Source organism: Ambystoma mexicanum, chromosome 6p (genome assembly GCF_040938575.1).
Source record: "Ambystoma mexicanum isolate Mex_15411 chromosome 6p, UKY_AmexF1_1, whole genome shotgun sequence".
Lineage (NCBI taxonomy): Eukaryota > Metazoa > Chordata > Amphibia > Caudata > Ambystomatidae > Ambystoma > Ambystoma mexicanum.
This window is the reverse complement of record NC_090935.1, coordinates 1,463,548,386-1,463,567,634: the sequence shown is the minus strand read 5'-3', so window position 1 is coordinate 1,463,567,634 and position 19,249 is coordinate 1,463,548,386. Positions and strand designations below refer to the sequence as shown.

The window sequence follows — 19,249 nt, the reverse complement described above, 5'->3', positions numbered from 1 at the left end:
ATTCACCAAGGTACTGGCGGTGGCGGCTGCACACCTACGCAGGGAGGCAATCCCAGTGTACCCTTATCTGGACGACTGGCTCATAACGGGGGAAACCCCAGGAATTTGCAGGACAAACATTCAAAGGACTATCGACCTCCTTTACGAGTTAGGCTTCTCAATCAACAAGAAAAAGTCAAGCCTAGTGCCAAGCACCTCAAACAATTCCTAGGAGCAATCCTAGATACCCAAGAGGGGGTGACCTTTCCTTCAGAAGAAAGAATTCGGAATATACTACTGCAAATTCCGCATTATCAGTCCGGTCAACAAATAACGGTACGCAAAGCAATGCGTTTACTGGGCATGATGGCGTCATGTATTTACCTGGTCCCCCACGCGCGCCTGCGCATGCGCCCCATGCAGGAATGGTTGGCGAAACAGTGGTCTCAGGCAAGTGGTCAGTGGGACGATCTAGTGGTCGTTTCACCAACACTGGTACAAAGCCTTCACTGGTGGACAAGAGAGAATCTCGCACAGGGGAAACCCTTTTACGATCCTGAGGTACAGGCAATAGTCACTACAGATGCATGCCTGATGGGGTGGGGAGCTCACCATCTCCACCACACAGCTCAGGGTCTCTGGTCTCACTCAGTGGCCAAGAACCACATCAACCTGCTAGAGCTTCTGGCAGTATTCAGAGTGCTTCAGGCGTTCGAGCCCCACCTACTAAACCTGTGAGTGCAAATCCGGACGGACAGCACAACAGCCATGTTCTACCTGAACAAGCAAGGAGGGACTCGCTCACCAAATCTGTCCAAGCTTGCCCAGAAAATCTGGATATGGGCACTCAGACGGAACATCTTCCTGTCATCGCAACATGTTCCAGGGGAGCTCAATTCCCTAGCGGATGCTCTGAGCAGAGACTCCCTCCCAGAGGAACACGATTGGGTTCTACACAGAGAGGTCGTAGAAGATATCTTCTCTCAGTGGGGTTTCCCCATTATAGAACTATTCGCCAGAAGCGAAAACAGACAATGCCCAGGATTTGCATCCAGGTTCCCCCAACCAGACTCCCAGGGGAACGCCCTGTGGATGAACTGGTCAGGGATGTTTGCGTACGCTTTTCCACCAACTCCTCTCATCAGGAAAGTGGTGAACAAGATGAACAGAGAGTCGATGACGCTCGTCCTAGTTGCTCCCATGTGGGCAAGACAACTGTGGTTCCCACACCTACGCAGGATGGCGGTGTGCGAGCCCATCAAACTTCCAGCCTGGTACAACCTATTGTCCCAGCACCAAGGTCAAACAGTGCACCAGCAACCCAACTCAATGAACCTGGCAGCATGGCTCCTGAGGTCATAGAGTTTGGACATCTCAATTTGCCACAGAGGTGTATGGACATCCTAAAGGAATCTAGGAAACCAAACACAAGGCACTGTTACTTTGACAAGTGGAAGAGGTTCGTTATCCGGTGCCAGTGTAGATCAATCAACCCGGTTGATTGCACTCCTTCCACTATTGTTACATACATGCTCCACCTGCTGGATGCAGGATTGGTTTTTAACTCACTGAAAGTACACCTGGCAGCCCTGTTGGCTTACACCACTTCCCATAGCAAGGTTTTGTCGTGGAAAGTACCAGTAGTTAAAGCCTTCATGGAAGGAGTAAAGAGACTTCACCCTCCTATTTCAAACCCACCACCAGGGTGGGACCTTAATGTGGTGCTAGCCAAGCTCATGGGCCCCCCTTTCGAACCCATGCATAAAAGCAGTCTCAAACACCTGACTTATAAAACGGCCTTCTTAGTAGCTATTACTTCTATAAGAAGGGTCAGTGAAATTCAGGCTCTGTCAGTGCAGGATCCCTTCTTTACTGTCCATAAAGACAAACTGGTTTTACGCACACACCCTAGGTTCTCACCTAAATTTATATCTAAATTCCATGTAAACCAGTCCATCGAGCTTCCGGCCTTCTTCCAGGACCCGCAAAGCTCGGCTGAGGTGAAACTACACACCCTAGATGTGCGTAGGGTGGTCCTCTACTATGTAAATAAGACCAGACCGCTAAGGAAAACAGATCAACTGTTTGTCTCCGTAGCTACAGGCAGAGAGGGGGATCACGTCTCTAAAGGTGCCATCTCGAAGTGGATTATTAACTGTATCCAGCTGTGTTACTCACTTTCTGAAAGAACTCTGCCTTTCACGCCAAGAGCCCACTCTACTAGAGGCATTGGGGCCACTCTGGCTTTCATTGCAAATATACCCCTTGACACCATTTGCAAAGCAGCTACTTGGAGCTCTATTCACACTTTTACTCAGCATTACTGCATTGACACCCATTCCAAGGCAGATACACAAGTGGGACAAGCGGTTCTAAGACACTTATTTGCTCATGACCCTTCTCACATCCCACCTCCTTCTTCAGGTACTGCTCGCTAATCTATGCACAGCATGTGATCTAAGCAGTTTCCACAAGCCTCAGAAGGGATACATTACTCACCGTAATCGTATTTCTGATGCTTGTATCTGCTTAGATTCACATGCGACCCACCCTTCCTCCCCTCTGAGAGAAGGCGCATGATGGCTTGTAGTCTTACCTTTCTGTCTATCTGCTTGGATTATCTGTACTCACGCTACTCCTCATGCTACCTCATGTCAGAAAAAATACAATCTGAGGATCCTAGACGCGTGAGGGATCTTGGGTAGAGTGGATGTCACACTAGGGATAGTATTACTGGCACGCCCTGTGTCGACGCCCATTTTTGAGTTTCGAAAAACAAACTGTAATACTCCGCAGCTTCCACTAGATGTCGGCCTATGTACAGCATGTGAATCTAAGCAGATACAAGCATCAGAAATACGATTACGGTGAGTAATGTATCCCATATATATATATGAACCACCCATCAAACGTGTACAATTATTCTTGATTAAAACACCCATCTAACTTATTCAAGTATACTCCTCATTGGATCCAAGACTAAATTGAATTCACTGGACAATCAATTCAAAACCTTCAACATCGACGGTATCAAAATCAAAGTTTCCAAGGAAGTGAAGACCATAGGAATTTACTGAGACTCCTCACTCACTGTCACCAAACAAGTTAATGCCACAGCCTCTGCCACGGCTTATACATGCAAACTGATCAATGCCTGCAGCCCTTCTTATCCACGGAAAGCTGCACTACCTTAGCAAGAGCCCTCATATTGTCTAAATTAGATTACTGCAATGCCCTCTACCTAGGGACCAAAAAATGCAATATAAAAAAAACTACAAATATTGCAAAATAACGTTCTGAGGACTGCTCCCAATATCCCAAAAACTCACCTTATCAATGCAGCTAGACGTAGCTCCCACTGGTTGCCAGTTCAAGACAGAATTGTGTTCAAAGCCCTAGTTCTAACCCACAAATGTCTATCCAACTCAGCTCCTAAATGTCTCACATGCAAATTCACTAGAAACCAGTCTGACAGACCTACGTGGTCATCACTCACCCATTACACTGTGGCTAAACTATGACATTCCATTCCAGTAGTGCTAAGAGCTGAACCCTCATTCTGGGGTTTCAGGAAAAAAGTGAAAACCTGGCTGTTAACACAGGAGCTCCCATAAGTACCCTGCTCACGTTGTTCACACTTATGTGGTCTTGCAAACATGATACTTGGTCTTTTTTACAATACACTTGTAATATAACATGCAGAACTGTTTAATACACTGAATATTTTGTGATGTCTAATGTGATCATTAATGCATTCTTCCTGCAACTCTTTTCTAGTATGAAGTTCACACCTGCCTGCCTGTAACTGTAATATAAGGTTTCTTGTATGCGCCCAGATACCCAGGGTCAGGAGCGCTTTATAAATGACCAAATACATGAATTAATCCTGATTCTGGGCAGCTGACATGCATTGCCTGAGAAAACAGCAAAGAGTTATTTTTGAAAAGGTAGAGTGACAATATGCACCTCACTGTGAACAGGCACAACAGGGAGTCTGGGATATTGTTCAGCATGGTGCTGTACTGTACTGTCATTAGAAAACCTTGATTCCTCATTATATTAAGGTCCATTTCTGGGGAATATTTACAGCCACAAGACTAAAATCCCCATTTACCACAGTCCTTTTTTTGTCAGCACACGTTATCATGATATGGTAAGGCCTTGGCATTAGTTTGTACAGGTTACAGCGTCCTTGTGATTGATAAGTCCTTGGCCAAATTTTAGGAATGGTCTAGTAGGGCATGGCTAGAATCCGAGCCCACAGAGTTGGCCCCTAGCTCCTTCAAGGGTCTGGCAGTAACTCTTTGGTACCATTTGATCCGGAGGGTCAGCAAGCCAATGAAAGGACAAAAGGTCCAAAACAAGAAGAAAAGACAGATCCCATTCTAGTCTCAATAGAAAACCAATCCAAATGTTCCTCCGTCTTAGATATTCCTCTTAAGAGGAGGAGTTCTCTGATGTGCTCATGGAAGGGTTTACTTGAAATATTTTCACTGATGCGATTTTGATGGCCCTACTCGTATTATGATAAGGTCCTGCTGCATGTATTATATGTCTGGTTTCATGATGTATGATGTGATTTTGTTTTCTTTGTTTTTTTTCTCTCTCATCTTGGCGTCATGGATATCCTGCTTGCTGTAACCTGATTGCTATATCGTTTGCTTGCACTGTTTCAGCTGCTTATGTTTTTATTGAATTACTGTTGTTACATGTTATCTGTGTTTATTATTGGTACTTAAAATAAAAATGTAAAACCCTAAGAAGAGGAGTTCTGAGAGCAGGGTGGGAGAGGTGCATCTATGCTACTGATTCCAGTACCGGGGGCTCCTTTACCTTTAATCCAGGCAGTGATCTCATAGCCTTGATAATCACTTTATTGCTGGACCTTGAACATGTTATAATTATTTCAATACTTTGGAAGGTCAGGCGAAAGATGACATTTTAGCCTAAACATGGGTCATGGGCAGGGCTTTATTCTTAAAAGCTTATTCCAGAGTAATATTTAAGCATCCTTTCACCAAGCCTTTTAACCAGTCTTAGGAGCATTAATTCCCATCCCGAGTATCCATTCATCGGCCAGCTCCATACTGTAGCCTACATTGACTTAGTGTAGTCAAACGCACACTGCCCTAAACATATGTTGCTGGGATAATCACAGTTACAGAGTAATAGTGACCGATACACATATAATGCATAATATTTGCATGAAAATGTTTAATCAGATTCTGTACAGCCGACACGTGTTTCGACCAAACTGGTCGTTCTCAAGCCCAATATCTTGAAATGGTAGTACGAGTAACATAAAGAGATGTCGTCATGTGAGGTAGAGTTGGGCGGCAAAATATTAGTGAATAGGAATCACGGTTCAGAAATGCTTCAGATAAGACAATCACATCTAATGGTGTGATATGCACGGATGAATCAAGTACAGAAATTGAGATGAATCCCATAAGAAGTCCAGTTGAAAGTTACGGTGGTCAAGGGGCCATGCCTTCAAATGGCGGGTTCCCTTTTCATCCACAGTAGATGGGCTGAATCCCACGGGCCGTACTGGAATCAGTAGCACTGGAATCAGTAGCATAGATGTACCTCTCCCATCTACTAACTACAAATTTGCCAGTGGGGGTTCACTGATTTACCTCCAACCAACAGCTGGAGGTAAATCAGGCCCCTACTGGCAAAAAACACCCGGTATTTCTGGCACTGGTATTACCGATGCCAGAAATGGGCCACCATGGAATGGGGATTTACTGCCCATTCCACCACCTCAACTATCTCGGCAATTCTGGGCCATCAGCTGGTGGAAACAATAGGGTCAGTTTGCCAGTATCCCGCCGGAAATACCGGCGGGATACCGGCAAACTCGTAATGACCCCCTATGTCTGCTTTTTCCCTACACAGAAAGGCTTAAAGTTTTCTTCTCTTCATCGGGTTATTTGCACCCTTTACATTCCAACTTAAAATATTCAAACGTTCAGCCATAAATTGTCCTAATTCAACATATTGATGCTCAGAACAATACAACATGCCACAATAACGTAGACGTAAAAAAACAAAAATGATTTAGAAAGGAGGGTATAATTATAACTTGTATAAATGGAAGGGTATCCAACTAACCCAACATATTATGTTGCTCTCTAAAAATCTAGGCTAATGTCTAATTTAAAAGTTAAATAAGATGCCTAGTACATTTTGTCACGGAAGGTACGCAATCTAAATCTAATATGTTCAGGTCAGCTGTTGTCAGCCTCCCTCAAAATAAAAAATCAGTCAAGTCAGTAGTTCACATTTCTTCTCTCCCCCTTCTAAACATGTATATTTAAAAAAGAGACCATCCAAGACCAAGCTATAATACACTCATATACATTAATTTCAAATGGTACTAGTCTCTTTCCCCATATGTGTCTATGAGCTATACCTACTTGTTTCTAATTTACAAAAGAAAACCTAACTTTTATGAGCTCCCCTGGCCTATAAACAAACGAAGTCCTGTTTATTTATCTAAAGAGTATAAACTAAAATGTCTCTTATATTGTATGTATGCTTACGAGAACTTTAACCACACAAGAACTTTGTCTTGTTCATCTGGCTTTTTATAGTCAAGGAGGCGAATATCTTCAAGCTAAATTTCGGCCATAAGTTGAAGGCCTGGCGTTGCGCTCCGCAGATGCCTGCTTAGTTTCCATCCCTGTAGTGAAATACAGCCGGATCGGGGGCCGCTCCTTCTCAGTGGTGGCCGCTCGTCTCTGGAACTCTCTGCCGGGTCCTCTCACAGCCTCGGTCAGCCACTTGGCCTTTCGAATGGCCTTGAAGACTCATCTCTTCTAACTTTCTTCTGTTTAACTACCCGGCGAGGAGCGCCAAGATGCCTTTGGGCGAATGCCACACTATAAAAATGTCCTACAATACAACAATGCATACACATACCTACATTTTACATATACATAATATACTTATTAACCAATTGTTGCATGTGGGTCTCCATGTATCATTAAGGACTACTGCACCTAGAAAGCCGCCCTCGTTGCTCCCCCCCGTGGAAACGCCCATATCACCCTTCATCCCTTGACATCTACAAAAACGGGGCAGGGCACTAGGTAGGCACCATCAGGGCAAACAAATAACATCACTCACCAAAACAGTAAACATCTAGGCAGGGCCGGTCCAGAGCCAGAACAGCAGCAAAATACCTTTTTCCCTCGACACCGCCAGGCGAGAGTAGGGCAATCACTCTGATGTTGGGAACCAGAGCATCTCTACAGCGGTAGACTCCTCCAAGTGCATGCATTTGAAATTAATGTGTGCAGCGCGATGGGAAGATTATCGGAGGGCGCCATTATGCACGCTCCATTCCACACATTAGAGGAAGAAACATTTCACATAAAGAACACTGCTACACTGAATATTTAAATTCCAAATGTTTGACTCATGCATAATGCATCTTTGCCAAACTGTAATGCATGGAACCAAACTAATTAGTTAATACTTTTTTTTTTAATTAAAACAAATGAAAAACAACTTTGCACACAAGATAAACACTCAACAAAAGCTACTGATCAAATCCTACAGTATAATATAAGAAAATATTCAAATCCAATTGTAAATTCTATGCTTCAATTTCCTATATTGTTCCTGTATGGGGCAACTCTCCCTTTTTCGAGAAACAGTTTTGCCATGTCATGATCTGTAGATGAATGGGTGACTGGATCAATGACAATTTTTAGGATACCAATGGTAGAAAATATAATAAGTGAGCTTTTCTGCTCTAGCTGTCTGTTTCACTTCTGCAAACCCTTTCCTTTGTACAACCACTTCCTTGCCATAATCATTGAAGAAATGAACCCTGCGTTCATTCCATAGTACTTCTCCAAGTTCTTTTGATCTCTTTAATACCATTTCTTTAACTGGATAATGCAGAAACCATATTACAAAAGCTCTTGGGGGTTGGCCGATTGTAGGTTTGGAGGCCAGTGTGTGATGAGCCCTCTTAATCCCCAATAATTTCTCGGGTGGCAATGTTTTTTGAAGAAATTCCATAGGTCTTCCCTATTCTACATCCTCAGTGAAACCCAGAATCCTTAAGTTTAATCTCCTTGAAACATGTTCTTGTTCAGCTATTAATAGCCATATCCAATACCAGAGACAGGTCTGAAATTCTCTTTTCCAGAGCTGAGGTGTTGGGCCTGATTCATGGAAGTGTTTTATAATGGCACAATCCCATTGGAAACATTCTGTGAATCAGGCCATTTGTCTTCAGAGCCCGATACTCTTTTTCAAGTTCCTCTGTGCACTTCTTAACCTGGGCATGGTCTTGTCTCGTCTCCAGCACAATTTGTTTATTTTGCCAATGGAATGTACTACACCATTTCTTATATTCATAAGGTAATCCTCTGTTGTTTGATCTACATCCCAGGCTTGACGTATCAAATCTTCTTCTCTGACTCTTTTTGATGGCTGGGTAGATTTCAGAGACCAGTTCTTCATTACTTCCTTCCCTTTCTCTGCGTCTTCTTCCAGTTGGAGAATCAATCATCTTAACTGACTGTGCCATTATTTCAGTTTTTTTCCAGGATTAATACAGGCTGCCGCGCTAAGCACCTACGCTGCGTCAATTCTAGAATCAGAAACTGTATTTTAAAGCTTCAAATACACCATAATAAAAGAAAATGATTTGATACAGTCATCTCTCTATAGTCGTCGTTTGACATTGACTTGTGGATTTTCATTCATGTTGTGATTTAATTGTTGACCTAAAAGTAACCTTGACAGAGGCCTGTGACATTTGGTCATCTCTCGCCCGTCTAGAACCCCTTTCATTCAAATGACATGTATGAAGTGAAAGAGCAAGTGATGGGATATGCGATGCCACCGCCATGCCACCAAAATGTGAGGAGGCAACACAGCTCATTACCCCATAGTGAATTAAGATTTGTCCAGGATCATATTATTATCCGCTGGCAAAGCCTGGGTATTTGCTCATCAATATGATTTCGTCAATTGGATTACAGTCTCGAATTTGGCTCCCTAATCGAGTTTCTCAACTAATGATTTATGCTCTTCACTGGGGGTGGCTACCCAGAATTTACAACTGTCATCTGGAGGAATTAAGCACTAGACATGAACCATCATGATACACTATTATTTTTTATAACTAGTGCTTTCTGATGCCAGTCAGGTGTTTTATAACAGAGTAGGTGTTACGAGCACTAGAGTTTATACACTGAAGTTTTTCAACCTCAGCGAGAAGAGTCTGCCTTGCTAGAATGTGTTTCTGTGATCTGGCATATGAGCATAGATCTAAACAATGAGCTATCTTCTCAACCATTTTGGTAATCAAACTTGTTAATATACATTTCAACTATGGTTATTGTATTTGATCAATATTTTCCCCAAAGAAAGAGGAAAGCACTGCACAAGTTGTGCATAGTAAACACTCAAAGTGTACGTACAGGATTAATTGATCAGATCCGACCTTTGCCTGCAAGCAGGGTAGAGCCTAAGCAGCGCACCAGATAATATGATGGCATTTATTATTCATGTTTTGTAAAACAAATGTGCACTAACTCCTTCCGATAATTGCAGTCGGGTGAAGGGGCCCGTCTCAGGATGGGAGCCCATGACACTTTCCCCTTTTTTCCTCCCATAAAGACATCTATGCTACATTGCTTAGTCGGGCATCATGTGATCTGATATTCCTCTTTGTGTATTCTTATGTTTATGCCACAGGACACTCCTATGGCCCTATTTTGGCGGATTCTGCCCAGAGCCAAGTCACATTCAGAAAATGTGGCTATGCCCATTTTCAGGAAGAAGCACTCTAGGGCATGCCAGTGAGCTGTTATGAACCAGTCGGGATGCAGTGAATGCAGGCTTACACCTGCATTATAGGGCTGTGTTCCCTGCATTTGTGCATGCAAAACCCAAGGCGATCTGGACTCCCTGCTCTGCCAGCCATTTCCTGCCTGGTATCCCCTCGCCGGATCACCATGCTTGACAAACACTGACTCCTCCATAGGGACATCCTTCCCTCCCAATGGCCCTCGTGAGTCCTCGTGCTGCAGTTCCTCACCGGTCTTCGGCATGCAGTACCCTGCTCCGCACTTCCAACTGATGTGCAACATTATTCTTGATGCTGCCACCTGGCCGAGCCTCATTTGTTTCTCTGCATCTGACCTCTAATCCAGCATCTGTCTCACACAGCATGCTGATAGCCCTTGATGGCCGCACAGTAGGGGTGTCCTGTCCTTTAGTGGCCTGAAGTCCTTTGTGGAGTCTATGCTTCACTTGGACCTATCACCTTAGGTTAGTGGGCCATTGCAGCTTGGGCAGCCCCCCATGTGTGGCAATGAATGCCATATTAGAAGATTGACATCTACCATCCCAAGCGTGTCTGCAGCCTGCGAACTACTGCATGTATGTCTTCACTTGGAGAGTTTATGCGATTTCCCTTTTTTCCCCCCATCAGGTTTCTGTTCATTCTCTTGGGTCCTAAAGGTAAAGCTAAGTCGTATCATGAGATCGGCCGCTCCATAGCCACCTTGATGTCTGATGAGGTAAGTCAGTTCCCAGCTCCATTTACCAGTGCTGGAGGCTTTTTAATTATTCACTGTATCATTCATTGTATGCCCTGGCCTAGGAATTCTGCCCACAGTGTGACAAAGTTTCAAATGTACAAAGTTTAAGTTATTGGACTGCCGCAGTATATTTTAAATATTATATGGTTGAATGCAAATAATGCATAAACTGCAGTGCTTCTTTTTCTGATCTCTTTGATAACAACACTCACCTTCGAGTAGGGTGAGGTGTAAGTGGAGCAAAGTAATAATAGAAACATTAGGCTGCCTACACCATAGTGGGCTTCTGTCTCAAAAAGCATGCAACTTCTCTCTTCAAGCGTCCTTGTCACCCCTCCCTGTTCTCTCCTGTCCTTTGTTTAATTTGTAATGTAGTCTACTTAGCTATTTTCAAACTAATTAATCTCCTGCCAGCTGAAGGGTGTTTCATGCCTCGGTCTGTGTTCACAATGTACTCTCCTGAGTTTCTTTATTTTTAGACCACAACCTGATTGTGGTGTCTCTGCTGGAAAGTGTGGTTTGTTGAATAAACACACTTTCTGCACATGCTCTCTAGCTAAAAAGTTATGTTGGGCTCAGTAAGTGAGTAACAACATTAGGGTCACCCAGACAGTGAAAACATGTATATTTGTGCTGTGCACAGTTGAAGGACACACCAACAGCTGAGAGTTGTATGACTACATTTCAGATACAAAAGGTATGTAAAACATCAACAGGCTGATTCATGGAATTAATGTGCGCTGAAAATTCCCGCGCAAGCGTGCGAATCGCAGCGCAAGTGTGAAAATAGCAGCGAAACACGCGCACAGCGATTCATGGAAGTCCGTGCGTGTGTAAATCCATGGATGTGCGCTAAAATCCTGCGTGGTGCACACGGGCGCACACGTCATCAAACAGCGTGCGCTATGCGCACAGCGAAAGCGCACTTAGCGCAGTGCACACAACAAAAGTAGGCGGAACACGGGGCGTAACACGTGGAATGGGGAACAACGCGTGAAAATGTGGGCGTTACGGGGGAAGTACAGGAGGCAAATGCGTGGAACACCCACACGCGCGCCTACAACACGTATTCATGGAATCGAACGGGGCTAACGCAGGCGGCAAAAAAGACGCGCTAATCTGGAAACATGTACACCAGCATGAAGCAGGCGTATGTGGACCCGCGCAGCATAAAAGTGCGCGCAAACAACAAACAAGCTCAGACGCTACGATGTATATACCGTTCCTCGCAGCACTGGTCGTGGGATACCACAGGAGGAGGAGAAGGATAGTCAGGGCCAGAATTTTTACACCCAGAACCAGCCTTTTTGGGATGCCTGATGACCAGGTGTATGGGAGGTAAAGGTTTCCACCTCATATAGTACTCAACCTGGTGAGTGAATGGGAGGATGACCTCACATCACCCACCCTGTGCTCCCAAGCACTGAGCCCCTTGGAAAAGGTGCTCAATGTACTGCACATCTTGGCTACTGGGTCATTTCAGCGGACAAGTGCCATAGTGGGGGTGGGGTGTCACAGGCCACACAGTCACGCTGCCTGCACCAGGTCTTGGCCATCATGGCTGCACGCCCCTCAGTCTGCAGGCACATATACCTGCCCAGAACACCTGCAGAAAGGTAGGCTGTTGCCCAGGATTTTTACGGGGTGGCACACTTCCCCAAAGTACTAGGTGACATTGATTGCACCCATGTGGCTCTACATCCTCCGAGGGCATCAGAGCACATCAATAGAAACCGCAAGCACTGGCATTGCATCAACGTGCAGGTAGTATGTGATGCCAAGGGAATCATCCCCTCAGTATATGCCAACTATCCAGGGTCCACCCATGACAGTTTCATATACAGAATGTCAACCCTAAACCGGGACCTAGAAGCTGGGCGGCATGGCGATACATGGCTGCTTGGTGAGTATAAATGCCACTGCACATGCCTGCATGTCAGATACTGAGTAATGTCACAACCCCACTAATGATACCCATCATCACCTTCCTGTGCCTACCCTCTGAGCACCCACATGATGACGCCAATTCGGAACCCCACCACACCACCCAAGGTAAGATACAACACAGCCCATATTGCAACCCGTGGCATAGTGGAGCGCACATTCGGAGTGCTCAAGTCACGCTTTCGCTCCCTTGACCGTTCTGGTGGGCAGCTGCTATACGCTTCCCCAGTAGTGTGCAGGATCATAGTGGCAGCATGTGTCCTGCACAACGTTGCAACAGGCTGGGGCCTGCCGGTGGACATGGTGGTGCCCCCACATCCCCAACCACATGCACGGCTGCTGCGCATGGGAGGGGGGAAGGGCACGTGGTGAGGCAGCCCGTATGCAGCCCGTATGCAGCTGGTGGCTAATTACTTCACCTAAAATCACACCCCTGTGGAGTGCACACAGACCTGGCACATACCAGCTGACAATCAATGATGATGACATAAGGGACAGTCCACTGTCACAACCATACCAGCCTGAGATTGGTCACCTGGAAGTGTTACATTGTGTGCATCCCTACCTACCCAAAGACAACCAATGCTGTGTCATTAAAAGACATACATTCATGCTGCATGAATGACTACCCCCTAGCAAAATACAACATGAAAATAGCGCCATGTCACACAACCCCTCCTCATCTCCGCCACCCAACACACCATGGCATGTCATGCAATGTGAAAGCAAACAAAGCAATGCACAAGACTTGACACAAGTGTCACAAAGTGCACTGTCCCAAATGGAAACAGCCCACAGACAATATTCTCCCAGCAATCAATAACAAACAGCACACATGACCAAATACTTAACACCACAATACATCAACACAGCATGAAACATTGCAAAAACATGACAGTACAAAGTCAAAGTAGTGGTAGTCTTACAACCTGAATAAGCCAGCACATCGACCCCTTCCAACTGCAGAGTGTTGCTGCCACGCAAATGTGTCAGTGTACTGCATACAACATGAACTCCATCTGCAAAGGAGACGGCCTTGTGAAGACATGAAGAAGGTACCTGCAAATTTTGAGGAAGACATGGATGCACAAGCACAGAGGCTGCAGGACTGCATTCCCCCTCTAATCTGCTGGCCCAGGAACAGGATCAGATGTTGTGGAGTGTGACCCTGCATCCGTAACCGCCAAAGGCGGACCTACCCACACTGACATCCCCATAGAGGGTTCTACCCCTGGTGCAGGTGGGTTGGACAGAACAGAATCCCTGCCAGAAGCACTCACCTGCGACAGCACATAAGTCTCATCATCCGATTCAGCACCTGAATAGAGGTCTGGGGAGGTGCACCCAGAGGCACCCCTGGACAGAATGGTCTGCAGTAAGATTGGGTTTTCACCCACCACCACACCACGGCCTTCACTGGTGCTCGGTCGTGGCTGAGATCCCTCCTGGGTCTGCACCATCTCCTCAACCTCACCAGCATCAAGTGCGTCATCACCTACAAAAACATGAAATACAACAAATGCAAACAGGCATGAGCACCATAGCACACACATAGGCCTGACAAGACAGAGATCCTGTACATGATTTACACATGTCCCACATGACTATAACCCTGGCATGCATGCACTGTCAATGAGTTGGAAGGGGAGGCAAAAAGCAGACACTGAGGACACCAAGATGGAAAAGCAACACACGTGCTGCATGGTGGGTAGAACTGGCATCACACATTAGCCTGTGAGTGGCATGTCCAGTACACATACATGACACATGCCAGCGCACAGATGGCATGTAGCATAGCCATGGTACATTACACAACTACAGCGATATGTCAGTGAATGAGTACTGTCACCCATCCATATGAGATGGACATGATGAGATGAAAAATGCTAAATAGTATGGCAAAAGATGCATGTGCCACACACGAAACACTTCTATTGTACAATAATACAGTATTTGTAGGCAGATGTACACATCAATGGTTGGTCACTTTAACATGACAGGAAACAACTATCATGTTCTACATTCAAAAAGGCCCCAATAATTAATGTGAGCAGGCCAATACTCAATCAGCCTGAATGGTCTAATCATTCACATAACAAGGCAACAAATGTGGGCCAATGTGGGGTGTAATCAATGACAGAAGCATGTCACATATATGGCATTAGTGCTGATAAATGCGTAGCAAAAATGGGAGACTTGAAACAATCAGCCAGAATGAACACTGACAAAAGCTGAACATTGTTGTTGCAAGATGACAGGTCAAGGGCAACTGCAGTAATGTGGCGCTAATTGGCTACTGTGGGCAGAAGGGATACTGTCATACCCAAATCCAAGGCACGTGAATGTATTGGAGGAAGCACATGGGTGACCCATACCACTCTGGAGTACACACGCTCACCTGGCACTCAATCAGAACCCGTCACCCAAACAACATACACATGGATTACACACACATGCATGGGCACTCACCGGACAATGCGTCGTAATCAGGTAGGCCTCCCACGCCTTGGATCTGTTCCTCTGTGACGAAGGTTCCAGCAACAGACTCGTGTTCAGTGAGTTTGTTGTCCTCTGGTGAAAACCCACCGCCAGTCACCAGAGTAGAGGCATGATTTGAGGCCAGCTTGTTCTTTGCTCTGTGTTTCAGGTCATTCCACCGCTTGTAGCAAACATCAGCTGTGCGCCTCACAAATCAAAGGGCACTAATGTGGTCCGTGATGGTCTGCCAGTGTGCCCTACGTTGACCAGGTGTGGTCTTGCACCCTGCAGTCACCACCATTTCGCGGCTATGTTCCAACAAATAGGCCACAAGTGCATCAAGTTCGGCGTCATTAAAGCTAGGCTTCCTCGACGTGCCGGAGTGTGTAGCCGTGTCTGGGGTCTCAGCATGTAGTGCCAGAGCACCCTTGTTCTTCTTTTTCAAAGGTGGTGTGGATCCTGAGTGGCTTACGCCGCTCTGGTGAGTAGGGGCAGAAGCGCCGGTGGACTGTGTACTAGGAGTGTGCCAAGGCACAATGACCATAGGTCTTGGTGCAGGCATTGGCTGCAGGGTGATGTTGGCAAGGGCAACGTCAGTCTGATGGACCTGGACCGACACTGTCCCGGCTGGGAGACTCAGAGCTGGGGTGGATAGAGCTGCAGCTGCCCCTGCAGCCTCCCCACCCTGCCTACTTGGGGCAGCAGATGACATTGCTGCTCCAGATCCACGTGGCCTGGTGACAACAACTTACACCGCCACACGTGGCTTAGACTTGCTGACCTGGAAGTCAGCCTGGGAGTCTTCCTGTGCCGGTTCAGGTGCCACAATGGGCCGGTCCAACAAGGGCTGAGCTGGGATGGTGTCAGCTACGTTTCCCACAACTATGGGGGGTGGGGAATGGGTGTCCCTGATTGGTCCTCCACACATGGGGGTCTAGGGGCACCCTGCAAATCCTGGCCATGTCCCCTACCGTGCCCACCATGCCCACCTTTTGAAGGTCGGCCACCTTTGCCTCCATTACCGCTTGGTCGCCTCCCAACCATGGCACTGATGTTGTTGTGGGTATGGGAGTAGCAGTAAACTATTGTCCTGGGCAATTGGGGGTGAAAGGGGTAGGGTACTAGATGGAATTCGTACCCTAGTGCTCTAGCAAGGCTGCTAATGACCCCTGGGGGAAGATGACAGGTCACGCGACGCACAGGCACCCCGAAAACAAAAATGAACGTGCACGCAACCCCTCGTAGACCACGTGTGTGGAAAAATGAACCCGCACTACGCTGTGGCACCCAGAAACACAAAAATAAGCGTACGCGTAATACACGCAGCCTACAATGACCTCTGAAGGGGTACGCAACACACAGGGCAAGCACAGTTGGTAAATACGTGCACGCCTCACCGTATTCCTGGAAAAAGAACGTGAAAAAGAATTGTACGCTGTCTGAGGAAACAGGACAAAAGAAGAAATGAACGCTGTCTGAGGAAACAGGGCCAACCAAAAAACTTAACGCTCTCAGAGGTAACAGGGAGTACGAACTTGAAACGCTGTGAAGTAATTGCATGTGAACTGACAAGAAGTACAAAATTCACCCACTCGCTCTCCATGAAAAGCATGTACAAGTAAATGGCGTCCTACACGTACCTTTTAAACCTGCCCACATGGACAACGTCACTTACCCGTGTACGCGCTAAGGCCCTTTCCTCCAATTACACGAGCTGACACTCGGACGTGCAGTTTTCGCACGTGTAGGATGAACGTGCACCCGTGTTGAGGGAAATGCCCTTGCGCGTCGCTTCACATCACAGACTTTGGTCTAATGAATTTGCGTACGTGCGGTGTATTCACGTGCTGATTCACTAGGCCCATGTCACGAGGGAAACGCCCGCGCGCATAACGTCACAGACGCGTGTAGGCCCTTTCCTCGGATTACACGCATTCACACACGGACGTGCAGTTTTTTCACGCGCGCTGAACCACTATGCCCACGTCACGAGGGAAACGCCCGTAACTTCACAGACGCGCTTACGCGCTAAGGGCCTTTCCTCGAATTACACGCAGACGTGCAAGATTTTCACGTGCCAAATCACTCCGTATCAAGCTGGCCACGCAACAACACACGGAAGACCACGCTCCTGCCCAGAAGGCCGAATTACTTCCCCCGGGATCCCCGAGCACGCTCCCACCTGCCATCTGCTGCTGCCTGCCTGCTGCCCACGTGCCCTGCTATTTGGTGCCTGCACGTCAGCCAGGGTTCCAGTTGCTGTGTCCACCCCTGCTGGAACAGAAGACTCCTGACTGGGATACCATTGCTCCACAGCCCAGCCCCAGGATCCAGTTGCCCACCCACGCATGCCTCGGGGGTCGCCATGTTGGGGCAAACACCATCTGAGACCACTGGCGACCCCCAGCCAGAGAGGCAGAGGGCCACCAGCTTCAGTGTGAAGGAAGTTGGTGTCCTGGTGAAGCATGTCCTGGAGCATTTTGATGCCCTCTTCGGAACATCACGCGCCAACAAGGAAGGACGGGAGAGGATCTGGGACAACGTAGTGGTTGCCATCAACGCTGAGGGAGTGGCAACCCGCGACATCAAGCATGTCAAGAAGCGCTGGGAGGACGTCAGGTCCAGGATCCTCTACAAGGCCCGGCACCTCATGGAGGGGGGCCGGGTCAGCATGAGTGACATCCAGATGAGGGTCCTGGAACGTGTATGCCCAGCGCTCCATGCCCAGATCCTTCGGAGGAAGACCCTGTCTGGAGTTGAGCGGTAAGTGGCCAAGCATTGGTGTGTGAGACAGGGCATGTTGCAGTGTACTGGTAGTCTGATACTTGCCTGTATGTGTGACATAGGACATGTATGGATGTGTGTGTGCAGGCACATCATGGTCATGCATGTGAGACCAGTAATGTGTGAACCACATGGTTGGTGCATGTGTTACAATGCAACATGGGGAGCTGTATGCCAAATGCACACGTGGAAGCATGCCAGTCTCTGTTCTTGGACATGGAGGGGGTGTGAGGGATGGGTGCTGCTGTCATGTACATGTATGGGGCACATGTGTGTGTGTCTGAGAAGTGTGTGTGTGACTTTGAAACGCCATGAATGCATGACACATGTCCGTGATGATGTGAACATTCACTCATGCAATGCAGTCACCGTTGTATGCACTGGGTCTATCCACTGTGTCTGTGGTATACAAGCCATGATGCATGACCCTCCGGTGATGTGTGTTCATGGAATCAGTGTGAGCCATGATGCATGTGAGTTTGAAGGCAACATTTTGGTTAATAGAGGCCCGTGTACATGGATGCTGATGATGATTGCAGGCGCCGTGCCTGTTGCTGCATGTGTGTTGCGTGCATTCACCCATGTGTTGTGGAGGGACAGGATGGAAGTGACGTTTGACACTGCCACTCATGTGTTATTGCGACCTGTCTAGGGGAATATTGTACTGTACCCTGATGCTTGTGTTCTATGTCTCCCTCTACGCAGCGTCAAGTGAAGAAGAGGGCGGAGACGGCGCTGTGGAGCCAAGCAGCGGGGATGCCTCCACTGGGCGGCGACGCAAGGCCCAGCCACCCTCCCAGGACTTGCCAGCATCCGGGAGCAAGTAGGCTGGTGCCGCGTCTGCCACTACGGCTGTGGCGGAAGGGCCGAGTGAGCGCCCACAGGGGCTTGCAATGGCGGAAGACGGTGTGGAGACATCCAGGTTGGTGGTCTCCACAGAGGAGGAGGAACCCGCTACTGAGCCGCACATAGGGCCTGGTGGGGGTAGTACCACTGGTGCAAGTGGTGCAGACCAGGGCCAGGGTCAGGAGGCAGCACAGGTCACCGCAGAGGGGCCTGTGCATGTCGCTGTCCTTGACCCTGTGACTGCACCACCATGCACCAGCAGGGATTCCCCGTCCCAGGCCCGTCCACAGGTAGGGGAGAGTGCCATGTCATCTGCCTCTCCACTACCTGCGGACGAGGGGTCCCATGAACGTATGGGCTCCATCCTGATTGGTGTCACATTGTGCACGCGTGACATTCGTGACGACATGCGTTCTTCCTGGGCGGAGAACGCACGCCATCACGAACAGCAGCGTTGCGACGTGACACTGTTGGGAGGGGCCCTGGTCGGTGGGTTCCTACATGCGACGCGCACTCTGGCGGACCTCTCCTCCTCTGTGGAGACTATGCGCCAGTCATTCTCCCTGCCGTCTTCCGGCCCAGATTCCACCAGGGTCCCCTGTGGACCAGGCCTGACCAACAAAGCCAGCTTGGTGGAGATTCCA

At 47.6% G+C, this 19,249-nt stretch overlaps 1 protein-coding gene across 7 annotated transcripts in view; it reads left to right on the top strand.

The window, feature by feature from the left end:
• SLC4A4 (solute carrier family 4 member 4) overlaps positions 1-19,249 on the top strand; it is a 1,258,962-nt gene that overhangs the window by 935,422 nt on the left and 304,291 nt on the right. For all 7 annotated transcript variants that reach the window (XM_069626273.1, XM_069626270.1, XM_069626272.1 and 4 more), the window contains one exon: positions 10,445-10,532. In XM_069626273.1, the coding sequence (XP_069482374.1) occupies positions 10,445-10,532 (88 nt within the window). The remainder of the gene's footprint in view (positions 1-10,444; positions 10,533-19,249) is intronic.